Below are 24916 nucleotides of genomic sequence, written 5' to 3'. Positions count from 1 at the left end.
AAACATACAAACGTTCTTTTAGCAACACGGTCACACATCAGAGAACTGGAACTGATGTTAAGACACTTCCATTCCCAACTTTCCACCGAATTCTGAAGGCATCGAAAATCAACGCCAAGCTTTGCCTCGAGAAAATATTAACATATTTAATTTCCTTGTGTGGGAATCGAACTTTACGCTTATACGCTGGTGCCTCTGGTGCCCCTGGTGCGCCACGACCTCTGATACAAATAAAATAATAATTATCATAAGAAATCATAAAGCTCGGACGTGTTCTTCTCAGTTATGCTTATACAATGAAGCGTGTTATTAGCTTTCTTACATTTATAATATTATCATTTATTTTTCAAAAAGTTCATAGTTTACCTCCATGGTTTGACGTTGTTACCTTAAAGCATAGCTTACCAGAATTTTATGATTATTTTTGTAAAAATAACCTCAATTTAGTAGTAACTTATGACACTTCAGTGCCTATAAAGTATTATGTGTGGATAAACGAACTTCTAGAAAATGGATCAGAAATAACTGTTCATTTTGATTCTGAACCGAATGTTAATCTTGTAAGTACAGTTTTTAGGGAAATAAAAAATATATAAGTACTTTTGTTTATTTTTGAATTATTAGGTGTTTCTTTGTTAATGACATTTAAGTTTAGCTTTGCGTAGATTATGTTCGCGTAATTTTTGGTGGCAAACTTTTTGTAAGCCATATTTCTGGAGTGGGCACCAGACTATTCTTTCATTCTTCTTGGCTCCCCTTCTTCCTTTTGAGAGTATCTCAGCCCTGGGTTCTCTCTGCCTACCCAGCTAAGTTGAAGAAGCGTGCATTTGCTTAATAATTTATAATCATTACTACCTATTTTATTTTAGTGATTTAATAGTTTAAGTTGATAGTAAGTAGAATTTTTTAAATTGTTTAATTAGAATTTAGAAAACGTGACAAACTTTCTTTATACAATAAGAAAATAAATTAAGTTATGTCGTATATATATGTTATAAATTAAGTTATCTATTCTTATATAAGAATGAATCATATTTTAAAAATGTATATATTTCAGATAACAACATATTTTGATAATTTGGCTGATTTAGAATTGAAATCGGAGCCAGATTTAATAGACAACGTATATACATTTGTCCTTAGAAATGTATCAAGAACGAATTCTCGAGCACTATTCTACGTACAGGGTGAGAGACCTCCCCATCACCCTCCTTACATAACAAGCTTCAAAATTAACGGAAAAGAAAAATGTGCAGAACCTGTTTTGGTATGTTCTCTTTAATGATCTTTATGTTAAAAGATACTTATTAAAAAAACGTATAAAAATTTGAATGTAGCGGGATTTGAACCCTCGCCTATTTGGAAACCGTCCAAGGACTTTGACCAACTAAGCCTAGTCCTCATCGAACTACGTCGAAATACGCGTCGTGCTTATACGCTTGTTACAACTTATTTATGTTGTTAAGATCTCTGTCCGGAGATTTTTACAAATTTCGGCTATCTAAAGATAGTTACTTAGAATTATCCTTTGGCAACAGAGAATACAATTTTTTTTTAAATACCGCTTCCCGTTAAACCGTTGTCTGCTTGGACGGGTTCCGAAGGAGTGTAAAATCTATCCTAAGTGTGGAAGGAAATGTCTGTGAACTTAGCAGAGCGTTGTCCAGCAGATCAAAAAAAAATGGAGTTCTCTTCGCATGCACCTGAGGAAGGAGTACTTTCCTAAATGTGGAATAACACTATATAAATGTTAAAATATTTAAAAATATATAGTGCCGAAATGTCAAGATATTGGTTGTGCTGAGTGGCGGACCAAAGTATTTTATGCTCAGAATTAAGGTAATCCACGTTAAACGTTTACGTCTTAGGGTTTCTTCGGGCAAGGCAACGTAGCGGTCGCAGAATATTACCGTGACGCACCAGACAAAGTTTGCGGTAGAAGAAAATTGAGTACGCAAAAGGAACCTAGGCCCTTAATTGTTTCGGGATCGTCGACAAAGGCTGGCTGGTGGCCTTGGCACGCTGCTCTTTTCAAAAGACTCAACGGAAAATTAAATTATTTTGGTGGAGGAACACTTATATCAAAACGTGTAATTTTAACAGGTATCGTATTAAAGGTTTTGACGCAGTTGGAACATCGTGTAAAAGAGAGTTACAATTAACAGTTTATTTTTATAACCACTAACTAGATTATTTTTACAACCTGACAATATCGCCGAAATTGCAGAAAAAATCGTTTTTGGAAATACTGTAAGCTGCAATCAAAGTGGAGTAATGTGCTTAGTATATGTATGTATGCTTACTATAGTACACTTAAAACCAATTGACCCAAGACCCATGAAAGTATTCCCATTACTTTTTTTTGTGTCAAAAGCAATTGTTGCTTTGGAGGACATATCTAAAATGCGTACAAAATTAATATCCATATTTTTATAAACCTTTACGTATGTAATATATTTTTTAAATGATGAAATATATTTATTTCCTTTTTTTTTAACAGCTGCTCATTGTGTAACGGTTAACGGTGAACCTTCAAATCCAGACCTTTTTGTAGTAGCCCTTGGAAAATATAATCTCTTTGAAGATGAAAAAACTAATCAACAAATTGAGGTTTGATTTTTAACTTTCTGTTGTTTGTAATGTCTTAGCGCTAGATATCCAGGTTCTCTCTGCCTACCACGCTATGTAAGGGATACAGAATAAAGCTAAAAAAAATGTGTAAGACAAAGCACGTCACGGAATAAAGTAAACAAAAATTAGAAAAAACCGATTAACACACCGGTTATGAACATTAACTCTAAGAAAGACGGAAAGCGGAAAACAGGATGTTCCAACTCCGTACGCCGTCAACTGCGAGAAACAAATAATAACAGAAAAAATATGTTTTCAGGTTAAAGAAATAAGTGTCCACGATAAATATTCTCACAGAGTTCTCGATAACGATATAGCTTTGTTGAAGTTGAGTAAAGACGCGCACTTCAATAACTACGTGCAGCCAGCTTGTCTCTGGTTTGATGGGATTTACGACCAGATTGCCACTTACGATGTCACAGGCGTAGTAAGTGGTTTTTCTATTGTAATGAAACAAAATCTGTAACCGGAATCCTTTTGACTATAAGCGCGAGGGGTTTGTTCATTTCCCAATTAGTGGTCTCAAATATTTCCATTTTCCTCTTCAAAGTACGAATGCAGTCTTAAAAAGTTTTGCAGAAAGCAGCGAAAGTAATATCTTGACACCCTGTAGCCAACTTTACTAATATACCGATTAATATATATTTCACAAAAACCATAATTTAATTAAGATAAATAAGTCTTTGGCGTACAAAAAAAAAACATGCGGAAAGATATTGAAGCTGTTTTCATTCATTTCAGGTAGTCGGATGGGGTTTCGACAAAACTGATAAAGTGTCAAATACATTACAACTAGCATCGATGCCACAAGTGACTGATCCTACGTGCATTTTGTACCAGCCAATTTTCTATTCTCATGTGTTGAATGGCAAAAAGTTTTGTGCGGGATCCCGGTATGGGTCAAGATCAGGTATGTACTCATGTGAAGGCATTTTGATAGTAATCTTTGAAAAAACTTGGTATAAGTTTGGGTTCGAGCTGAAGATTTTCAATACACAGTTTGTAGTAAACTTTTATTGTCCAAGAGATAATTGCTCTTTACTGACCCTCTGTTATGTATATTGTAAATATGTATTTTTTATTTTAAAGGTGAAGGTAGTGTTTTAGGTAGATCTCTTTTAACCATACATTCTGCTATTGTGTTTCTCCTAATGTGGTATACGTACAGATCTCTAATAAAGAGAAGTGCACTTTTGTGAACTAAATGCGTTTAATGTTGTTCTATTATGTATTCTTATTACAGTAAAGAATATGACATATACATATTTAATATTGTCTCCCAACACGTACAGTGTAGGAAATTAAGCGGTGAGTCTCCCAACATACAACGGAGTGTTTTAGTACTAGATTCCCTCTGCCTAACCTGCTATAACTTGCTACCTAAAGCCACTTTGTTTCTTACTAAATCTTAATTTCCAGGCACACCCTGTAACGGAGATAGTGGCGGCGGCTATGTAGTACTGGTTAACGACCTACCAAGAATAAATAGCCCATTTTACGTGAGTCCAATTATGGATGCCGGTGCGTGGTACGTCAAGGGGATCGTATCGATGACCCTCAGCAGGGAAGACACAAACGTGTGCGATCCAAATGGATATACAGTGTTCACTGATGTCGCTCAGTATAGAGATTGGATACTTAAATATTTAGAATTGAACACTTAAAAATATTTTTGGATTTACAATGACAAAAAAAAATAATGTTTAAGTCTTGTAACTAAAAATAAAAAAATGAAAGCTATGATATTTTATTTGTCTCATTCCTCATAACATACTCTATTATTTTATCATGGGTGTTTGTCATATTGGATGTTAATAAACATATATTTTTTGAGGTTTAAACTGCGTTTTGCACTTGTGCGAGTGTTAACATATAGTGACGTCAAACGTCGAGCGCGGCGCGTCCTTTGCTTTGCCTAAGCCAATTTAAATAATGCTTTTAAAACCAGCTTATAACTTGTACTAATAGAATATTAGAAGATTTTAATTTTGAGCTTGGTTTATTAAAAGTGAAAGATGGAGTTGGCACGATGACTGTACAAGAATGTAAAAATGTATGAGGCTAAGAAGTGAAAAAGGAAAATGTCATGTAACCACACTGTAATATTTACTCAAATCACATTAGAAGCGAGTAAAAATTATGAGGAAGCATAATACGGTAAAAAAATTAATTTATTTTTTATTATTCGAAATTTTTACTTGTATCTAGTAATAAATTTTATTTTTAAAGGATATTTATGGATCTACTTTTAATAATCTCTCATACAAAGGCAAGGCTCAACATAGACTCTTGAACTCTAGATAATAGTTTAAGTGAAAATTAATTAACAAAATTGCAAAATAAAAAAAACATTTAATTTATTTTATTATTTATAGTACAGAAGAATCTGAGTTAAGGAGAAGCATTATTTTGTTCCACAAGACTATTTTTCATATAACTAACTATCCAACCCCTATATTTATCAACATCTGTGAATACTGCGTATCCGTCGGGATCACACCCTTCTATATTATCATCGTAACTTTTGAGGGTAGCAGATACCATTCCCTTGACGTACCAAGCTCCGGGACCCTTCACGGTGCTTGGACCAAGCAAACTTTTGGCTTGCTTATAGTCTTCAATGTATACCATGAAGGCATTTCCAATATCATTACATGGTACTGTAACTGAAATAAAAGAATGATAAAATCAACATATTGAAAAAACGAAAGAAACGAAAGGGTATTTTTTCTTTACTCTTTACCTATAATATATTCTATACAAATTGTTCAAGGCAAAGTGGGGAACGGGGTGCTCTGCCCACCCTGCCGTATGCGGGATACATCGTGAAGCTGACTTTTTTTTATTAATTTTTTATTTTAGAAAAAAATATAAACTATATTTACCATTTTGTGGTCCTGCACAAAACTTAAGGCCATTCAATAGTATATGGTAGAAGACAGGTTGGTATAGAAGGCATGTAGCATCTGGAACTACGGGTATATTTATGTATTTGGTAACGTTTGAACTGGTCTTCTGTTTGTTCTCTCCGTCTAAATAGAAATTGACCATCTAGAAGGTATATTAAAAATAAATTGTTAGCGGCGTTATAATCGGGGAGACAGCTAAGAATGGAGTGTTTCTCAAAAAAAAGAATATTTCTCCTTTTTAATGGTAATAAACGAGACCAATATGCTGGGACAGCTGGAAGTTTAAAAAAAATCTGTAAGCCTCGATAATAATGTATGATAATGGAATGCTAAGAAAATCTAGTGACTCAACACTCTATTATTTTCTTTCGTAGAGAAATTTGGTTAGTTGTTTAGTTTTAGATAGCATAATCAAAAGTTGGACCTTTTTTTAATTAGATTGAAAAAAAAGTAAATTACAATTTGAAAATAAAATTCTACGTTATTTAAGAATAAGAATGAGAATTGGGGCCTAAGTCAGGTATTTTTCTTAATAAAGTAGGTTACGTACAGTGCCAATAATTTCTTCTTCATTATTTTGGTCATTTGTCTGGTCGAACCACAAGCACGCTGGTTGCACATAATTGTTATAATTTACTTCATCCTTTAGTTTCAGCAATGCAATATCGTTATTCAAAATTGTATAATTATAATCCTGGTGAATAATTACTTGAGTGACCTGAAACTGAAACTTTAAAACATCCATATTTCAAAATCATCTGATCCGATTTTGGTGAAATTTTAAATATGTTTGAATATAGAGGGGGGAAGCGTCAGCACTCCTTTTACGGAAACAGCATATGGGGTAAAATATTACCCTATAGGTACATAGGTACCTACATCCAATCCCAACAATATCTCATATACTCGTATACACATTTGCATTTCTCACGTACACACATTAAGCTCATAGCGTCCTCAAGCATCTTTGGCTTTAATAAAATAATTTGGCTATTTTCCTAGTGTTATTTTTTGTCTAATTAAAGAATGTCAAACCTTAAATGTTTGTTTTCCATCTTTTTCATGACTTGAATGTCCCCCAAGAACTACTTCTAGAAGTTCTGAAGCAACCGTTTCGTTACCGACAGTAACACAATGGGCAACTGATAAAACAAAGGACTTATGTATATTAATCATTGAGGCTAGTCATGGTATCGAATATGTTTATATTATTGTAAATTTATGAACAACATAATTTTGTTTTTCAACTTCACGCTTTATTCCGCAGGGTACGCAAAGAGCGCGGAAAATTATCGAAATATTTAAGTTAATATAATTTTCTATTTCCAAATTCAAAGATTGTAAAAACCGTATAAGAATTTAGATATAAATCTACATGAAAACATAGCTTGATTGAATAGACCGCTAAAAACCAATTTTTAATGACTTCAAAATAGAAATGTATAAAATTGAATCTTTATCAAGAACAAATAAAATTTTGCAATGTTTAATTATGATGATAAAGATGATGGTGATTATTATGATGACGACGATGACAATGGTAGTTATGATAGTGCTGATGACAATAATGATTCTCTTGTAGTTATTGTCTGTTTAGCAAATGTAGTGCTGTATTCCAAAACCTAATACCTACAACGTTTATAATTTTTACCTGTTAAAACTAAATGTGTTGAAATTAGTGTTCCTCCACACATATAATAACTTTTGACATTATTATTTATATATATGGCAGCGTGCCAAGGCCAGAACCCCGGTCTGCCTGGAGTAAGAAGGTTTTCTTCAGAGCTCTCTCTAATTCTTCGTCTCCCACAGAACTTATCGTGTGCCTTAGAATGAGGTTGGTATTTTCGATCGGTTTGGAAAATTTCCTGTAATGTATTATGTATTTTGTAAGTTATTGTGTATTTATAACTTCATTGAGCAAAAGCGTATTATGCTTGAATTATAATGTAAGGCATCGATCTGTTGAAAGTAAGTAATTGGATTTACCGCCCAACGCGTCGTTTTTTTTATATTTTGTTTTTGGGAAATGCAATGGTTGTGAGAACGATCCTCACTCGGAGGAATATTCGTTTTTATTTAAGTTCCGAATCTTCCGCCATGGACACTGGGTTCCCTCTTTCTACCTTGCTCTGCGGAAAAAAGCTTTTTAATAACAAAAGGTAAACGATGAAGTGATGTATTTCTTAATCCTAAGCGTACGTTTAGTTTTTCTGCACTTTACATATAATTCGTAAAAAAATATATATTAGAATATTTTACTACCAAATCTGGATGAAGACATTTTTCAATACCATTAATTTTTAGGCTGGTTATATGTGTTTGGTGATACGGTGTGTTTCCTTTTACTTTGAAAATTTCTTGTAGCTTCTGAGTACGATTAACAAATTCAAAAGTATAAATATTATTAACGATATCCTTATATTTTGTAATATTAGAATTGATTTTAGCGATGTCTTCATTGTTCTGAAACATTTAATAATTTTACTATTTTTAAGCGCATTAAAAACAAAGAATTAAAGGTACTGGCGAGAATGTTACAGTCAGGATGAAGATATCGTTCTCAGGTGGTTGGTGAAGCACGTCGTCAAAATGATTGACGAAATAATGCAAAAAGATTTATGAAAGGACAGTGACAATGAACGATGTAAAAGAGATATAAAGAAACCGTAGCGCTTTCTAAAAACTAAAGTAAAAAGAGAAAAAATGGCTGTTGATGAAGATGATGATGATGATGAAAGTAAAAAGAAAAAAAAGGAAAAAAAATATGTACTATATTAACTTATGACTTAAGCGTGCGTGGTTATAACTTACAACAAATATAGAAGGTTCCGCATCAAACTTGACCGTTATTTCCGTTCCATTGTCCAATATCTCATTTATCCAAACATAATATCTAGACGGTTGCACTCTATATGAGAGAACCAAGTCACTGTTATTTTTGCAAAAGTATCTCGTTTGCCAAACTACTGCGTTAGAGTTTCCATTTACCCACGGCGGAGAGTAAGCGTGTATTTTTCTTATAAAATAAAACAATAATAATATAATTTGTAACTTCTTAATTGAAAACATTTTAGAAAATTAATTTATCGTAAATAGTAAGTGTATATGATTATTATATAAATACAATGTTACCATACTTCAGGACATTTCCTAATTTAAGAGTTTTTTGTAATTAGTTTAATTTGGGTTTGAGTTGAACCTGCAGCTATACAAAATTAAATTGTATTACAAAAGTTTTTTAATTTGTAATATTTTTGTATGTTTTATTCAGAAGGATAATTCTCGTATACATTTATGTGTGTAGGTACTTAGAGTATACGAAAAGTATCTTCCCTTAAATATAAAATGTATATGGAAATCAAAAAGAATTCAGTAAATATCTTTTTAATATTATTAGTATCTCAGTGTCTCAAATGGGCTAAAAATTTTCGACATGGACACCCTAAACGGATCAAAGATCACTGATATCAGTGATATATCAATAAAGCTAATATTTTAGCTTTAACATCAGTAACTCTTATCACATTATAATATACTTATACTCACAATCTGTGGCGTCAATTAATATATAATTGGCATTAAACCAATCACTTTGCCGTTTCTGATTGATTATTTACCAATAGTATATACTGTACTAGCGGCCCGCTCGCGGTTTGACCCGCGTGAACTATGTTATTATTAATTTCTGTCTCCATGGCTACGTCCTAGTAACGTCTATGCAAAATTTGAGACTCCTAGCATTTATAGTAACGAAGTTTCATACAAACTTTCGACCCCAAAAACAACCCCTTAGAAGTCGAATATTGCAAATTCCCGTCTTAGCGAGCACCTAAGTCGTACTATAAGTAACTTCTATGCAAAATTTGAGATTCCTAGCTCATGTAGTTTTGAGATTTCGTGATGAGTGAGTAGGTCACTCATCACGAAATCTTCGATTTTATATATATATATATATATATAAAATCGAAGATTTTCTATAACCTATATAGGTTATAGAAAATGTTTAAAAAATAAAGACAATAAAACAATAGATCATATCTTGAATACACAATGGTACCTAGTACTTACAGTAAATAAAAAAAAAAAACAAAAACTCCGACAGCATAAAACTAAAAAGAAAATAAAAATCCCAATAGTTTATTAGGATTAACAGTCGGGACCTCTTTAAATTACTCTTCGTGGTAAAGATTTTATTAATTGAAGAATTACTTACAAACTAAGCTTAAGCTGAACCAACAAAGCAAACAGAAGTATATACGAGTACTTCAAAAGATTCCCAGATAGACTCACGGCTCTAGGGCTATTAGTTTAATTAAGTTATATATTTAATAGGTCATCGAAGTCCACACTATTTAGTAAATAAGAAAAAAAAGAACATTATTTAAGATATTTTAATATCCAATTTCTATATTTGGCAACATCAGTGAATACGGTGTAGGCGTCCGCACTACAATATTTAGAGTCTTCCCCAGCTATAGTAAGAGACACGATGCCCTTGACGTACCAGGCGCCAGGTCTGCTCTCTGGCGGGTAGGAGTACGAGGGCGTCCTGGCGTCAGGCACGAATACCACAAACCCACCACCACTGTCGCCGTTACAAGCTGCAGTTCCTGAAATATGGTGAAACGATACGAATTAATTTATGTTATATCTATACTTACCTAGAGAAGGAATTAACGCGGACAATTTTCGAGTTGCAATTTAATACATTGTAAAACAATTATTTAGTTATTTTAATGAATGAAATGAAAAGGAATTATATGATATTTTTTTAAATATTAGCATATTTTTTTATATAAAGTGTAACCTATGTGTATATTACTGTGAAGCTATATCTAGATCAGTTCTGAACGCCGGCCGAACTGAAATAAAATAAAACATTATCTTCATTATTATATCCCAAGCATATTTTACTTTGTAAATAAGAACTCACCATTGTTGAAACCGGCGCAAAACTTCTTTCCATTCAACACGGTACTGTAGAATACGGGATCGTATCTGATACACACTGACTCTGGTACCAGTGGCATGGTCGTTTCGCGAAGTTCATTTGTTAGAGACTGGTTCTGGTCGATGCCCCATCCTACTACCTAGAAAAAATAAGAATATATATTTAAGCACCTAGAAACGTATGTATGTATATTAAATGAAAATATTAATAAAATTATGTTTAAGTATTTTTTTTGTGGCACAGCGTGTGACTGTAAAAACGAAGGTCGTGGGTTCGATTTTACTGGGGGAATGTATTATTTTCACTTTCTTGTTCTGATAGGATAAACGCAACGTTAAGTTTCACCTAAAATTGAGTAGAAAATCAGGATCGGGATATTTAATACTGAGTTCTTTCTGATTATATGAATCTAATAATAAATTAGTAATAATCTTATATAAAAAAAAAACAGTGAGGCCAGTCGTTGCGCTGGGGACAAAGTGTGACTGTAAACGCGAGTGCTTGTGAGTTTGATCTCCATTCGAGGAAATGTAATATTTATTTAAATTTGTTTCCATTTCTTCACTCTGGTGTCGAGGCAAAGCGAGGGACTAAATTCCGCCACTCAACACGCCATGCCTCCAGAATTCAGCGGAAAGTGGGGAACGTCTTAGCACTTAACACTAGGTTCCCTCTGTCTACCCTGCTGTGTGCGGGATACAGCGTGAAGAAGCGTCATTTAATTTTTTTTTCAACATATTCCACTCATCTTACCGCCCCATTAACTTCGTAAGAGTCCAGCTGGTCATATATATCGTCGAACCACAGACACGCTGGTTGTACATAATTGTTGAAATCTGCTTCAGTGGCCAACTTTATTAAGGCGATGTCGTTGTTAAGCTTTTTGTAGTCGAAGTCGTCGTGGACTATTATTTGGAACACCTAGATGTAGATTGTGCACGTATTATATCTGGTGAATATGTGAAAGAAAAGTAACTAAATATTTTATCAATATATCTAAATAGAACTCAAAATTTTGCATTTGCATGAATCAAGACTACAAGCAAATTAATAAAATAAGCGAATCACATTCTATAGCGTTAAGTAACATTAATTTTTAGCGGAACTCTTGTCTTGTTATTAGGTCGTTGAAATGAAAATAGCTCGAGTAGGAAACGAACCCACAAACGTCGCGCTTTCATACGCGCACAGTTATTTATTTACGTTTATATTTCCATTTCTTCGCTTTGGTCGACACTAAAGCGCGGCGTTGAGTTCTGCCACTCAACACGCAATGCCTCCAGAATTCAGCGGTAAGTGGGGAACATGAGTTATCATAAGTACCCTCTACCTACCATGCTATGTGCGAAATACAGCATAAAGCTAAAAAAACAATATCTTACTTCTTTATCCTGAGTCGTAGCCTCTGCATCGAAAAGAGTATATTTACCTAGAACTACACTAATTGCTTCTACGTTTATTCTTGCCCCACGTTTGGTAACGCAATGTGCAGCTGTAAATAATAAAATAATTTGATTTTTTTAAAAGTATAATGTTATAAATTTCCTAGCTTCACGCTCTATCACGCAAATAGCAAGATAGGCAGAGGGACCCCTGGGAACCTAGTGCCCGTAGAATTCAACGGAAAGTGGGGAGCGGCGTGTCTTAACACTAAGTTTCCTCTGCCCTGTTACATGCGGGATACAAAAAATACGATATACAAATACCTGTTAGCACTAGAACATTAGATAGTAGAGTGCCTCCACATCTATATTTTAATTGATTTCTTTCCAGATGATACAAAGCAACATGCCAGGGCCAATTGCCTGATTTAGTGATCGATCCGCTTACTATCAGCTCGGTGTGCTTCTTATAAACCTTTCGCCTTCCACATAACTGATCTGGCGCAGCTGACCAATATTCTTCAACGCGCCCTGAACTAAGTCGTGACTTCTAAAATAAAAAAAATTAAACGTGAAGTAAAAATAAGTCTTGGCTATCAACGAAAATGTTATATAATATACTTACTAGGTTAGGGGTAGTACATTTCTCTTCGCCATTTACCTTTAAACTTACTACATGAGGTGGATATTCAGGAGCAGGTTTTCCTGCAACTTTAAAACTAAATGATTCGGTATCTTCAAGCACTATGAAAGTGAAAATATTATTTATTAAATCGGGATCACTTATGAATCTCGCAGGGTGTGCTGTAGTATCCTGCAAACAAGGAAATAAACAAGTGTTAGCGTACTCGTGTAAAAGTGGGTAGATTTAGACGAAAAAGACAATAAAAGCAGTGGAATTGTGTCAAACGGGCACAGTTGCTTGTAGGCGGAAGCCCTGATTGGAAGGTATGTAGTGTGTAGTGTTGTTATTGAGTGATACATCTCACTTATTGTAATTACGTGGAACCTCTGTCCGAGTACGTACGTACGTACGTTAAAAACGTTAACCGCTTCCGTTTTCTAACACTAGTTATTTTTCTATAGCTTCACCTTGTATCCCGCCTACAACAGGATAGGCAGGTGGCAGATTACTATCTTTTATACCGTGATTTCTCTCGTAGTCTATTCACACCTACACTACGGGAAAAAAAGAGTGTTATAGACCACTTACTAGTAAAATCGTCCCTCCTTTATCCAGCTTCACTCTTATCTCAGTAGTACTAGTTAGATTATCATTAATATAAACGATATAATGAGGCACTTTATAAGTAACTTGGGCGGAGAGATATCGATCACCACAGATCAAATCTATATACGTCCAACTTGCACTAACATTTTTTAGTATAAACGATATATAAAATAGTAAACACAGGTATAACAATTCCGCCATTTTATTGTTTTTTACACATTTGTAGACGCTAAGGTCAAGAGACGTAGTGCCTTCGCTCGATTACGAAGTGCGACTAATCTCAGTTATGCTTTGATGTGAATAGAATATATTTTTATTTATTTTATCTCTTCCTCTTTTGCTAATTGCTATATTTGGGATAAGCCAGGGAACCAAGTGAACCTTTTCGTAAATAGGTCTTTATTGTATGGTGATAGCGGCAATTGAATTATACACATTTCTCTACCCAATTTCAATAATATTTAATATTAATTATGTTTCGTTGTCATAAATGTATGTCTTCACTATATTTGATAAAAAAATGTCATGTAATTATAATAGTTATCTTTTATCTAAAATGTCCTTTGTACTAGTTCCGGATATAAACTATATGAATTTTTAGCCAAACCAGCTCGGCTGTTTGTTATATCATCATTCTTTACATTAAAACATAGAAGTTTTTGGTGGTAATACTTAAATGATGGCTTAAGGAAAATTAACTATTGAGAAGCGCGAGAATCTAATATTGCAAACCGGTACGTATAATAACGGGTTTTATAAAATGAATTCAAAAAAAAATTCTTATAGTTTGACCTATAAGAATATTTATTTATTTAAAAGTTTTGCTATCGTGGCACAGTGGAATTGTTTAACTGTAAACGCAATAGTTGTGAGTTCATATTTTCGCATTTTAATATTTTCGCTTAGTACGCGCCGAGATGAACGGAGTATCTTGACACTAAATTTCTCTACCTACTCTACGGGAATAATGCGTGAAACTATAATATTACTTTAAGAGATGTTAATTTGATTAATTAACGGTTTCATTTTGAGGAACAATATCTTGATTTTATTCCTAAGTTTTCTTACTAATTAGATAAAGGTGACCAATCATCACTTTCTTTGCTATCATTTTATAATTCTTCACAACTGCGAAATATTACTTTAACGAATTGCAAAGAATTAGGATATATCATAGTTAGTGTGGTCGTGCCTCGTCCACTCCTCCTTAGGATCCACTCCTCCCTAGGATCTACTCCTCCCAGTAATAATTACCACGATCGCCAAATTTTGTTCAGTTCTATGGTGCTATTTGATAAAAAAAATTATAAGTAAGTAAAAGTCTTATTTCAACCAGATACTGATATTAAAATAAAAAACATAAATAAATATTTAGTAGTAACTTTATTCTACAAGCATTGTATACTCGTACATATGTGAAACTTTGTGAAGATGGATGTTTGTTCCAATTTTCCGTTAAAACTAATAATCAGGTTTAGAGGAAACTTTACAATAATATAGGTTTTACACCAGAATTATATAATTTGGCTATAATATAACAAAAAGCAGACGAAGCGACTCGTGTGTCCCTAATTAAATAAAAAAAATATCTTCAAGAGTAAATCGCAAATTTCCATAGTTTCTTTCTAATTATTCTTGAATCTCATCCTTTATCGTTCATAGCATAGGTAATCACAGTAATTGTCTTACATCCCTTTCGAAGATTCAACAGTGTTTGCAAAACTCTATTTAATATATATTATTTATTATACAGGGACCATCATCCATAATATTTCTTTATGTTTTTCCATATTTTGAACACTGATAGATAGAACCAGGTAAAACTAAATAATTTAAAAAATCAATTATTTAAGATAATTTAATATCCAATTTCTATATTTAGCTACATCTGTGAACACAGTGTACGCTTGAGGATCACAAAGTGAAGAATCTTCTTTGACTAATGTGATCGACACGATGCCTTTAACGTACCAGGCCCCAAGTCTTTTTTCAAATGGATACGAAAAAGCAGATGTCCTAGCATCAGGCACGAATACTACAAATCCTCCGCCACTGTCACCATTACAAGCTGCCGTACCTAAAATGATAATAAATATATAGTTTGTATATTTCATAAGCTTACGAAAACATAAATGAGAGTCAGTAAAATACTTAACTGAACCGCTCTAAGATTTTATTTATTTATCATTTCATCATCATCATCATCAACAGCCATCTTTTGTCCACTGCTGGACATAGGCCTTCCCCAATTCTCGCCTCGACACTCGATCCTCAGCTTTTCGGGCCCATCATTTCTTTATCATTTCTTAGTATGGATTTATTTTAAAACATTTTACTTTATTTTTTAGCTTACCGTTATTAAGTCCAGCACAAAACTTTTTTCCGTTCAACATATTGCTATAGAAAACGGGATCATATCGGATGCAAATTGATTCTGGGACCAGTGGCATTGTAGTTTCACGAAGTTCGCTGGTTGTAGACTCTGTCTGATCAAAGCCCCATCCTACTACCTAAATGAACACAAATGTAATTGTTTTTTATGCTTTTATGTCATAAATGTGCAAAAAATTATTTTTTTAATGAAATAACGCCGTACCGTTCCCTTAACCTCATAGGAGTCCAGCTGATCATAGATATCATCAAACCACAAGCAAGCTGGTTGGACATAATTATTGAAATTGGCTTCAGAGTCCAATTTTAGTAGAGCTATATCATTATCCGCTTTTCTGTGATTGAATTCGTCATGAACTATTATACGGAAAACCTAAAACGTTAACAATAACAACTTTTAACTTTACTTTAAACTTTGAAATTCAGTATAAAATTTTAGATGTGGCGGAATTTAATAATTTTCATTTTAAAATATAAATATTTTTTGTGTGTTAAAGGGTATTAACAAATTAATGATTTTTTAAATGATAACACGCCTTGGTAATGAAATGCTCGCTCCAGTTTGTTTCGAAGGTATCATTGTTACAAATAATTAAATATGTGTTTGTATAAAATTGATTTTAAAAAATAAGTCCCACTGAGTTTCTTGTGCGCGTTCTTCTCAGGTCTGAGGCTTTAACTTTAGTGAACTGGTGGTAAATTATTAGACGTTTAAAAAATAAGGCATATAATTATTTATAATTATTACCCGCCAAAAAGTTCTTATTTGTGGTTCTCAAGCAATTCAATGAGAATGTATATAGAATACAGAATAATTAATTCCTCTTACTTCTTTGTTTTGAGTTGTTACTTCTGTACCAAGAAGGCTAAATTTCCCAAGAACAACACCAATAGATTCTGGATTTATAGGTGCTCCATGTTTAGTAACACAATGTGCGGCTGTAAGTAATAATTTTAATAAACTCAACTTGGTCAAAAAAATATAATGATTAGAAATATTTGTAATTATTTAAATTATAGTAACGTTTGTCTTACCTGTTAAAACTAAAAGTCTTGATAATAGGGTGCCTCCACATATGTATTTTAGCGAATTATGTTGCCAACCATATAAAGCGACGTGCCAAGGCCAGTAACCAGACTGAGTGGCCGAGCCACTCACTATTAAGTCAGTATATTTCTTATAAACTCTGCGTCTTCCACAAAACTTATCTGGCGCTGCAGGCCAATAGTCTTCTACTCTCTTTGGACTTCCAAATACTTTCTGTAATTAAATTTAAAATTTAAAACATTAATTTATTCCCCAACATCACGTCCCGTTTGCTATGTTTGAGCCAAAATGATGCCAAAATAAATACTTACTCTTATGGGTTTTGCACATTTTTCTTCACCATTAATTTTAAGACTTATTAAATATGGTGGATGTTCAGGTGGAAGTTTTCCTACTACTTGAAAACTATAGCCGTTGACATCCTCCAGAATTTCGATAGTAAAAACATTATTAATAAAATCAGGATCGCTTGAAAACTTTGATATATTTTTCCCATCTAAATTCTTCTTGTCAACCTAAATACAAAAAATATAAATATTTGCATACTATTGTGTAATATAGCCTCTTTTTTACCGTACAATCTCCTTCCTGTGTTCTTTATATATATACGTGTACCATACGACATTGGCAAAGTGATTAGCTCAGCTGGCACGCTCGAAGCGCCAAAAATTAAGAACTGAACTGAACTAAATATTTGCATAAAATATGTATTAACAATAAAAGTAAAGCTGAAAAGTCCAGCATTTTTCCCAAACATTCAATCAGTGAAGTGAAAATATAGTAGTAATAAAATAAAAGTGGCTTGTTAATAAGAAAATCTTTTTGATTTGACTTTTAAATTTATTTTAACATGACATTGGTTCGTGATCTTCTGTATATAGGACGTCTGAGATGTCAAAGGTTTCTGTTCTAAATCATAATTAACTAAATACCTGCTAATCTGGCAAACCAAATGTAATACTAATATTCATAATACATTAAACGAGGGTGGCAAGTTGAGGCTAATGGTGACACAGGGTCACAAAGTATGGGTGACGCGACTGGTTGTGGTTTCAATCCCCACTCGAGGAAATAAATTATTATTTTGTTTAAATTTATATTTCTATTTCATTACTGTGGTCCCGAAGTAAAGCGTGGCGTTGAGTTCCGCCATTCAACGCGCGTTATTCTGCGGAAAATGGAGAATAGAGTGTCTTAACAGGTTCACTCTGCATATCCTGCTGAGTGCGAGATAGAGAGTCAAGCTAAAAAAAACAAGATTCACACTGAACATACGTGATAAATTATGCGAAGCTACAGTTCATCAAAAGACTTGACCTTGCTAAGTATGCTATACGATAAGACTATTATTATGTGAGATGTTTTTATCATTGGGAATTCCAAGTAAAGAGGGAAAACCATACATGGAAACAAATTTCGAAGAAAACAATCGTCAACATCAACAAACATCTCAGTCTTAATTAAGTATCTCCTGCGTATTGCAGATGCCGGTACTGTTAATCAAAAAAGATCTAAAGATCTATTTCACTTTTATTAATTTTCCACTTACTTTCTATAGGTATATTTAATGACGATTATAGGGGTAGCGAACCTATCTTCTTTCATTTTCTAGGTAGACGAACAGAATGCGTATATTATTAACATAAGTATGTGAAAAACATATAAGACTGTCTCTAAAGCGTCTGACATAAATATACTCACTAGGTTAATAGTGCCCTCCGAATCAAATTTTGCCTTTATTTGCGTAGAAGCTTTAAGACCATGTGCGATAACAATATTATAATATGGGGTATAAGAAACTATATTGGCCACAATATTTTTATTGTCATCACAAATTAAATTTGAATACGTCCACACTTGAATAACACACTTTGAACTTTTGATCACAACACAAAGAAATAATAATAAATTAAATAATTTAAACATGTTCTTGAATTATACTGTTTATACGTATGTATGTTGCGACGTCAGTAGTAATTGTCAGATTTATCGTCAAATTAGGATCGCGAGAGAGAAGCTTGTCTTCAATAGTGTCGATAGCGTTGTAAATTATTCTGGTATATAAATTACAATCTAAATGACGTGTTTATACAATGTTAATTAAAATAAATATTATTAATTTGATAAATTAATTTTGCCTATCTGTCACTAATCAACAAATATGATTTCTTCGCGTTTTTACAAGTTAGAGTTGTCTCCAAAATCGGCAAAAGATTGGGAACGAAGTGTCTTAATGGGAACGGAATGCCTTAACACTAGGTTTAGGTTCCGTCTGCTTACCCTGCCATGTACGGGGTACAGCAAGAAATTCCAAGTCAGTGAGGGAGTCTAAGAATAAGAAAGAACGACATTGAGTTGTCATATGGAAAATACTGTTTTGACGATAGGTTCCCCTACATACCCTACTGACTACGGGATAGAGTGTGAAGGTAAAAAAACTAAAATACACAAATTACTCACTAAAACAATTGTGCCCTCCGAATCAAACTTAACTTTTATTATTTCTGTAGAAGCTTTAAGCTCTTCTTCGATAAATATACGATGATACTGATCGTATGAATAGACATGGCTAAAAATTTTCGGATTACCATCACATATTAACTTTGCATACGACCACACTTGTATAATAGATTTTGAATTGAATTGAATATCTCGCGATGAAATGAATAATGAAGAATGAAGAACGAATGATGAATTGAATATCTCGCGACGTCAATACCGACCTTTATTAGACTCAAGTAAATGACGAGAGTGAGAAGGTTAAATTCTCAATGCCTATCATTAACATAATAAATTGTCGATAGATTAAGTTTTCAATACATATCGATAGTACATTAACTAGCGTTTGCTACAAAAATTACGAAGAATTCTCACATTCCAATGTTTTGTTTAACTTTAAGGCACAGGCAACGTAGTATCGAAACACTCCGTTCTACACAATATACTTTACAATATTTTAAACTTATTCTCCAGTGATGCCCGGCACTTTTGTAAATTAAAAAAATATATATTACGTGGAGTCTTTATGTTGGCGCTGTAAACAACAGACGTGCTTAAAGTGTTAGTTTCGTCGTTTAAAGTTAACCTCAAAAATATGAAGAATATACAAAATTACATATTATTATTATACCTTATAACTGAAGTGCGTACGATATATCCGCCATGGATTGCTGCGTTCAGTACTAATCACCATGCTCCGTGGTATAATGACTATTTTTGTAAGGACAATAGAGAACTCGTTCTAAATTACGCAGAGGACACCCGTGATACTTATGATGTATGGATAAATGAGATATTGGACGCTGGGACAGAAGTAAGAGTGCAATTTGATGCTGAAGCTTCAGTTTTCCTTGTAAGTAATCAAAAACTGTATATTGAAATTTGACCAATGTAAAGGCCGCTGTGGTGCTGGGGGACGACAAGCGTGCGAGCGTAAACACAACGGTTGTGGGTTTGATTCCTTCTGAGGAAATATTTAATAGTTTCAGTACCCCGCTCTGGTAATGAGACAATGCACGACGTTGAGTCCCGCCAGTCAACACGTAAAGTCTCAAGAATTCGGCGGAAAGTGTCTTAATGGGAACACAAAGCACAAAATAGGAAGACCGTCATTAAGAGTACGCAAAATCATACTTCAACTTATGTTATCGCAACCACTACTGGTTGATGACTCAGACTTGATGGCTGACATATGTTCTAATGTTGTGATAGACGTGGTGGAAGGGATTTCATTTTTGTGCTACTGTACCTCAATCCGTGTACTGTACCTCAAATCACGTATGCGTCTACCTCCTATTCCCATCGCATTCAGAAATTTCCATGTCTTTGCTAGATAACTGCAATTGAATGAATAACAGTTTTGACTTATTTAATAAATCTTCATAATATATTCTATTTTCCTTTATGAGATAAGATTATTTATTTTTTTTAAATACATACTTTATTCTCTTACAGAATGAACACTATTCCGTGGTCAATTCAAGGTTTACAAAAGAACCAGACACTATTAACAACGTTTACACATTTGAATTTACTAACAAAAGTGAAAATTTAAGACCAATTTTCACAGTCAAAGGAAACTCTCAATACCATCAAATACATATTATAAGCCTCAAGATTAATGGAGTCGAAAGATGTCAAGAGCCTGATATGGTAAATTGAATTATATTACAAAAATAAAAAATAACAATAAAAAAAATCAGCTTTACGCTGTATCCCATACACAGCAGGGTAGGCAGAAGGAACCTAGTGTAAGACAAGACACTCGGTTCCCCACTCTCCGCCGAATTTATGGAGGCATTGCGTGTTGAGTGGCGGAACCCATTGGTGGCCAAAGCGAAGAAATGAAAAAAATATATAAATAATCGTCGCACAACATTCACACCTTTTCTGCCACTGCGTCAAGACAGCCTCAACTCAAATACATAAAATTATAATGATAAAAATCATGCTCTCCTCCTGTTGGAAATCCTCTGTTAGTATTTCCCTACAAAACGAGCCCACACTATATTTATATTGATTGATGTTGGTACGTATGAAAGCAAATCTTATCCCAATTTATGTCTTTTATATATCTTACGTAATATTCTTAACAATGCCAGGATATGGACTGGATTTTATAACAAAAAATATAATTTTAGGAAAACTTCGAAGGAAATTCTCGTCTTTACCGTTATCTTCCCCAAGCACCGGACAAATTTTGCGGCAGACGTAAGGTTAATGTAGCACAAAATCCACTGATCGTACGGGGGTCGACTACAGAGCCTGGATGGTGGCCCTGGCACGCCGCTATATATAAGACACGAAAAGGCACCCTCAGTTACATATGCGGAGGGACTCTTATCTCAAAACATTTTGTTTTGACTGGTCTGTGAGAAATTTATTTGTTTCATTTAATAATTATTTTATTTTGACTTCATTGTAACTCAAATAAGCAAGTCTGAGTCGGACTGTAGAGGGCGCAATTCCCACATAAGAAATCTTTAATTTGACAATATTTACAATGCCTCGGTGTGGTATAATAAAGAACAGCAAGGCTAATGGTAATTAGTGCTAATTATGAATAGACCAGATTAAAATCATAAGAAATTTAAATTTAAATTCTCAATAAGTCGATATTACAATGTTTTTCTGTAAATTTCCAGCTGCTCACTGCGTAACAGTCAACGGCGCGCCTGACAATCCTGAAATTCTTGGAGTAGTTCTTGGGAAGTTTACTCTTTTTGGAAATGATGTAACTGCTCAATCTATTGAGGTTACCCATTCATTAAATATTTTATACACAATACATTTATAAATTACTTAATCAATCAGTAAATCAGGCAGTCAGTCAGTGAGTCGGTCAGTCAATCCATCAATTCTTCAATTCTGATAGCTCATTTCCTAATGATGTTATAAATTTTAGGTATTTGAACTGATAGTCCATGAAGAATTTTATCACAGGCACCTTAATAATGATATAGCCTTATTAAAATTAATGTCAGAAGCTCGTTATAACAACTTTGTACAGCCAGCTTGCCTTTGGTTCGATGGGATTTACGACACGTTGGATTCCTACGAAGTCAGCGGCTCCGTAAGTTACCAGATAAATATTTTGTACAAGGTTAACGCAGTGACAGATCACTCCGTTAGTATTTTTTCGTCTATTTTGCAAATGTTTTTCTTGTTAGACAGCATGCCTGATACTTTTGAATGAGCTTAAGTTGTAAAATTTTGTTTTATGATTTGTGACACTTAATTTACACAATTTCATTTTAACAGGTGGTTGGGTGGGGATTTGATAGGAAGGACAAACTGACCAGAACGTTACACGTCGCAACTATGCCTCAAGTACCCGACGTCACTTGCATACTTTTCCAACCGATTTTTTACCAAAAAGTGTTGAATGGAAAAAAATTCTGTGCTGGACACCAAAATGGTAAATCAATTAAAGCTGTTTCATGGTATTAATGAATAATTTTAAGAAGTTTCTTTACATAAGGAGAATTATAATTATATTTTTGGCAATATGTATATAAAATATAAACTGATATTTATTATACGAGAAATGTTTTTTTATAACACTTTTTATTTATTAATGTAAATTTTTCTTAATAATTGTTATTATTTGCCGCTTATTGATATACTCAGTTAGGCATAGCTACCCCAGTGTTTAGACAATTTATCGCACCAATTTCTCCATTTTGAGTGGCGGAACTCAGCGCCGCGCTTATCCACTCTCGGGATACGAGAGGATTTTTTTTTTGAGTGGAAATCGAACACACAACCGAAAGCAACTTTTACAGCCCGATGTTACGTCTCAACTATATTTAAAGATACTCGTTCTATTACGTTACGCATACCTACGCAACGTTTAATAAAAGACGAAAGTAGAAAAAGAATAAATTGTCCAACAATACTGTTCATATATTCCAGGTACTGCCCCCTGTAACGGTGACAGCGGAGGAGGATTCCTAGTGTACGTACAAGACTACAAGCCTGATCCATCAGACTATAGACAGAAAGAAAAGGCACCAGGAGCTTATTACGTGAAAGGCATAGTCTCCGTTACTCTGAAGAGTGACAGAGAAGACGCGGTAGTGTGTGATCCTAACGGCTACACAGTATTCACTGATGTAACTAAATACAGGGACTGGATACTAGATCACATGAAGAATTCTTGATTTATATAGTACTTAAGATTGTTTTAAAAATACAAAATTTTTGTACTTTTATGAAAATTAAAAAACTTTAAATTATAAGTGTTTGAATAAGTCTTCTAAATATTGTGGGCTAATAAACTTTACCTTCGACATAATGTACGTGATTTTAAGATGTAAAACGAAAGATCCCGTTCTTTCCCGTTCTGGCAGGAATTTCGAGAAATCCTCTTTCAGTGTTCCTCTAACCTACCTATATTCCAAATTTCATTTTTTTAAGTCCAGTAGTTTCGTCTGTGGTTGTCTGTCAGATTTTGAGAAACAAAATAGTTTTATATAGATTGAGTAAACGATATTCTCTTTTGCTAAATGAGATTTAACTATAAGAATATGACAGTGTTTAACTATAAGCATATAATAGTGTTTAACTATAAGAATATAAAAAGGGTTTTTTTAGAAATCACCCACTTTGAAAACATATGGCTTAGTGGTCACTAAGCCATATGTTACACAGAAAACCATCCAAACTCCAAAGGCTCTAATCACTAAACCTTACGTTAGTATCCATACGGCGCAGGTTCAAATCCCAAATTCTTACGTTTTCCTAAAATATGTTTTTTTTCTTGAGTGTGGCCATATATAATTACCTTGGAGTTAATATTTATAATTTTGATACGTTTTAATTACCTTTTAGTAATATGCCTATAAGTATTCGTAACTATTTTAATTAAACAAACAACAGCTTATAATTAATATAATATTTTGTATTTTTTTTTTATTGTTGATAGGCAAGCATTTGTCCGCTATCTCACCTGGTGGTGTGTGACGATGCGGACGAAGGTGGAGCATGCTTGCCTAGATAGTGCCTATTCACTCGTTCTTTAAAGAGGGCCAGGTTATACTTGGCGGGGAACAGCTCAGCAGGCAGGGAGTTCCACTCCTTAGCCGTTCACATTAGGAAAGTGGAGGCGAAGCGCTGCGTACGAATAGGTGGTATATCGACGACATATGGGTGAAATCCCTGCCTACATCTAGTGTCCCGTAGATGGAAAGGAGAAGAGAGTGCTGCTGCACACTCTCCGAAATGTTTGATGTGTTTCGAGGAGGAGCGTTGATATTGATTGATAAATTAATTCTGCCTATCTGGCACTAATCAACAACTATAATTTAATCTTCGCATTTTTACAAGTCAGAGTTGTCTCCAGAATCGGCGAAAGATTGGGAACGAAGTGTCTTAATGGGAACGGAGTGTCTTAACACTAGGTTTTTAGGTTCCGTCTGCTTACCCTGCCATGTACGGGATACAGCAAAAAATTCCAAGTCAGTGAGGGAGTCTAAAAATAAGAAAGAACTACATTGAGTTGTCATATGGCAAATACTGTTCTGACGATAGGTTCCCCTACATACCCTACTGACTGCGGGATAGAGTGTGAAGGTAAAAAAATACACAAATTACTCACTAAAACAATTGTGCCCTCCGAATCAAACTTAACTTTTACTTCTGTAGAAGCTTTAAGCTCTTCTTCGATAAATATACGATAATACTGATCGTATGAATAGACATGGCTTAAAATTGTCGGATTACCATCACATATTAACTTTGCATACGACCACACTTGAATAATAGATTTTGAACTTTTAATCACAACACAGAGTATTAGTAAAATATTAAATATTTTAATCATATTTTCAGTTCTATACAATATATCTCGCGACGTCAATATCGACCTTT

General features: G+C 33.8%; 5 protein-coding genes across 6 annotated transcripts; 2 read left to right on the top strand and 3 right to left on the bottom strand.

The window, feature by feature from the left end:
* The first annotated feature begins 263 nt into the window (after window positions 1–263).
* Window positions 264–4376, top strand: LOC146535292 (chymotrypsin-C-like). Its single transcript, XM_085190814.1, has 7 exons — window positions 264–560; window positions 1058–1267; window positions 1869–2103; window positions 2501–2610; window positions 2891–3058; window positions 3373–3541; window positions 4051–4376. Exons 1-7 carry the CDS (start codon window positions 297–299, stop codon window positions 4293–4295), a joined length of 1401 nt encoding a protein of 466 aa, XP_085046940.1. The 5' UTR covers window positions 264–296; the 3' UTR covers window positions 4296–4376.
* A 363-nt stretch (window positions 4377–4739) lies between these two features.
* On the bottom strand, window positions 4740–8656 carry LOC146535291 (serine protease gd-like). 2 transcript variants are annotated; one of them, XM_085190816.1, is made up of 7 exons: window positions 8355–8656; window positions 7806–8006; window positions 7192–7408; window positions 6576–6682; window positions 6091–6258; window positions 5517–5682; window positions 4740–5297 (listed from the first exon to the last, which is right to left on the bottom strand). In XM_085190816.1, the coding sequence occupies exons 1-7, from the start codon at window positions 8610–8612 to the stop codon at window positions 5023–5025; spliced, it is 1392 nt and encodes a 463-aa protein (XP_085046942.1). In that variant the 5' UTR covers window positions 8613–8656; the 3' UTR covers window positions 4740–5022. The 2 variants fall into 2 exon arrangements, with proteins under 2 accessions (XP_085046942.1, XP_085046941.1); XM_085190815.1 differs by having other exon boundaries at window positions 4741–5297; window positions 6091–6264.
* A 1263-nt stretch (window positions 8657–9919) lies between these two features.
* Window positions 9920–13385, bottom strand: LOC146535290 (chymotrypsin-C-like). The gene is made up of 7 exons (XM_085190817.1): window positions 13090–13385; window positions 12502–12690; window positions 12201–12426; window positions 11877–11986; window positions 11248–11415; window positions 10477–10633; window positions 9920–10153 (listed from the first exon to the last, which is right to left on the bottom strand). The coding sequence occupies exons 1-7, from the start codon at window positions 13306–13308 to the stop codon at window positions 9921–9923; spliced, it is 1302 nt and encodes a 433-aa protein (XP_085046943.1). The 5' UTR covers window positions 13309–13385; the 3' UTR covers window position 9920.
* Window positions 13386–14467: 1082 nt separating this feature from the next.
* On the bottom strand, window positions 14468–18604 carry LOC146535289 (chymotrypsin-like protease CTRL-1). Its single transcript, XM_085190797.1, has 7 exons — window positions 18248–18604; window positions 16858–17061; window positions 16534–16759; window positions 16328–16437; window positions 15704–15871; window positions 15461–15617; window positions 14468–15184 (listed from the first exon to the last, which is right to left on the bottom strand). The coding sequence occupies exons 1-7, from the start codon at window positions 18470–18472 to the stop codon at window positions 14952–14954; spliced, it is 1323 nt and encodes a 440-aa protein (XP_085046923.1). The 5' UTR covers window positions 18473–18604; the 3' UTR covers window positions 14468–14951.
* Window positions 18605–19327: 723 nt separating this feature from the next.
* Window positions 19328–23301, top strand: LOC146535288 (chymotrypsin-like elastase family member 2A). Its single transcript, XM_085190795.1, has 7 exons — window positions 19328–19898; window positions 20501–20698; window positions 21187–21412; window positions 21691–21800; window positions 21951–22118; window positions 22307–22463; window positions 22961–23301. The coding sequence occupies exons 1-7, from the start codon at window positions 19641–19643 to the stop codon at window positions 23206–23208; spliced, it is 1365 nt and encodes a 454-aa protein (XP_085046921.1). The 5' UTR covers window positions 19328–19640; the 3' UTR covers window positions 23209–23301.
* The last annotated feature ends 1615 nt before the right edge of the window (window positions 23302–24916 follow it).

This window comes from Heliconius melpomene, chromosome 10, assembly GCF_056956725.1.
Source record: "Heliconius melpomene rosina isolate 202511_hmr_F chromosome 10, ASM5695672v1, whole genome shotgun sequence".
In the NCBI taxonomy this organism is placed as follows: Eukaryota; Metazoa; Arthropoda; class Insecta; order Lepidoptera; family Nymphalidae; genus Heliconius; species Heliconius melpomene.
The sequence above is the reverse complement of the archived record's forward strand: the minus strand, read 5'-3'. Positions and strand labels throughout refer to the sequence as shown.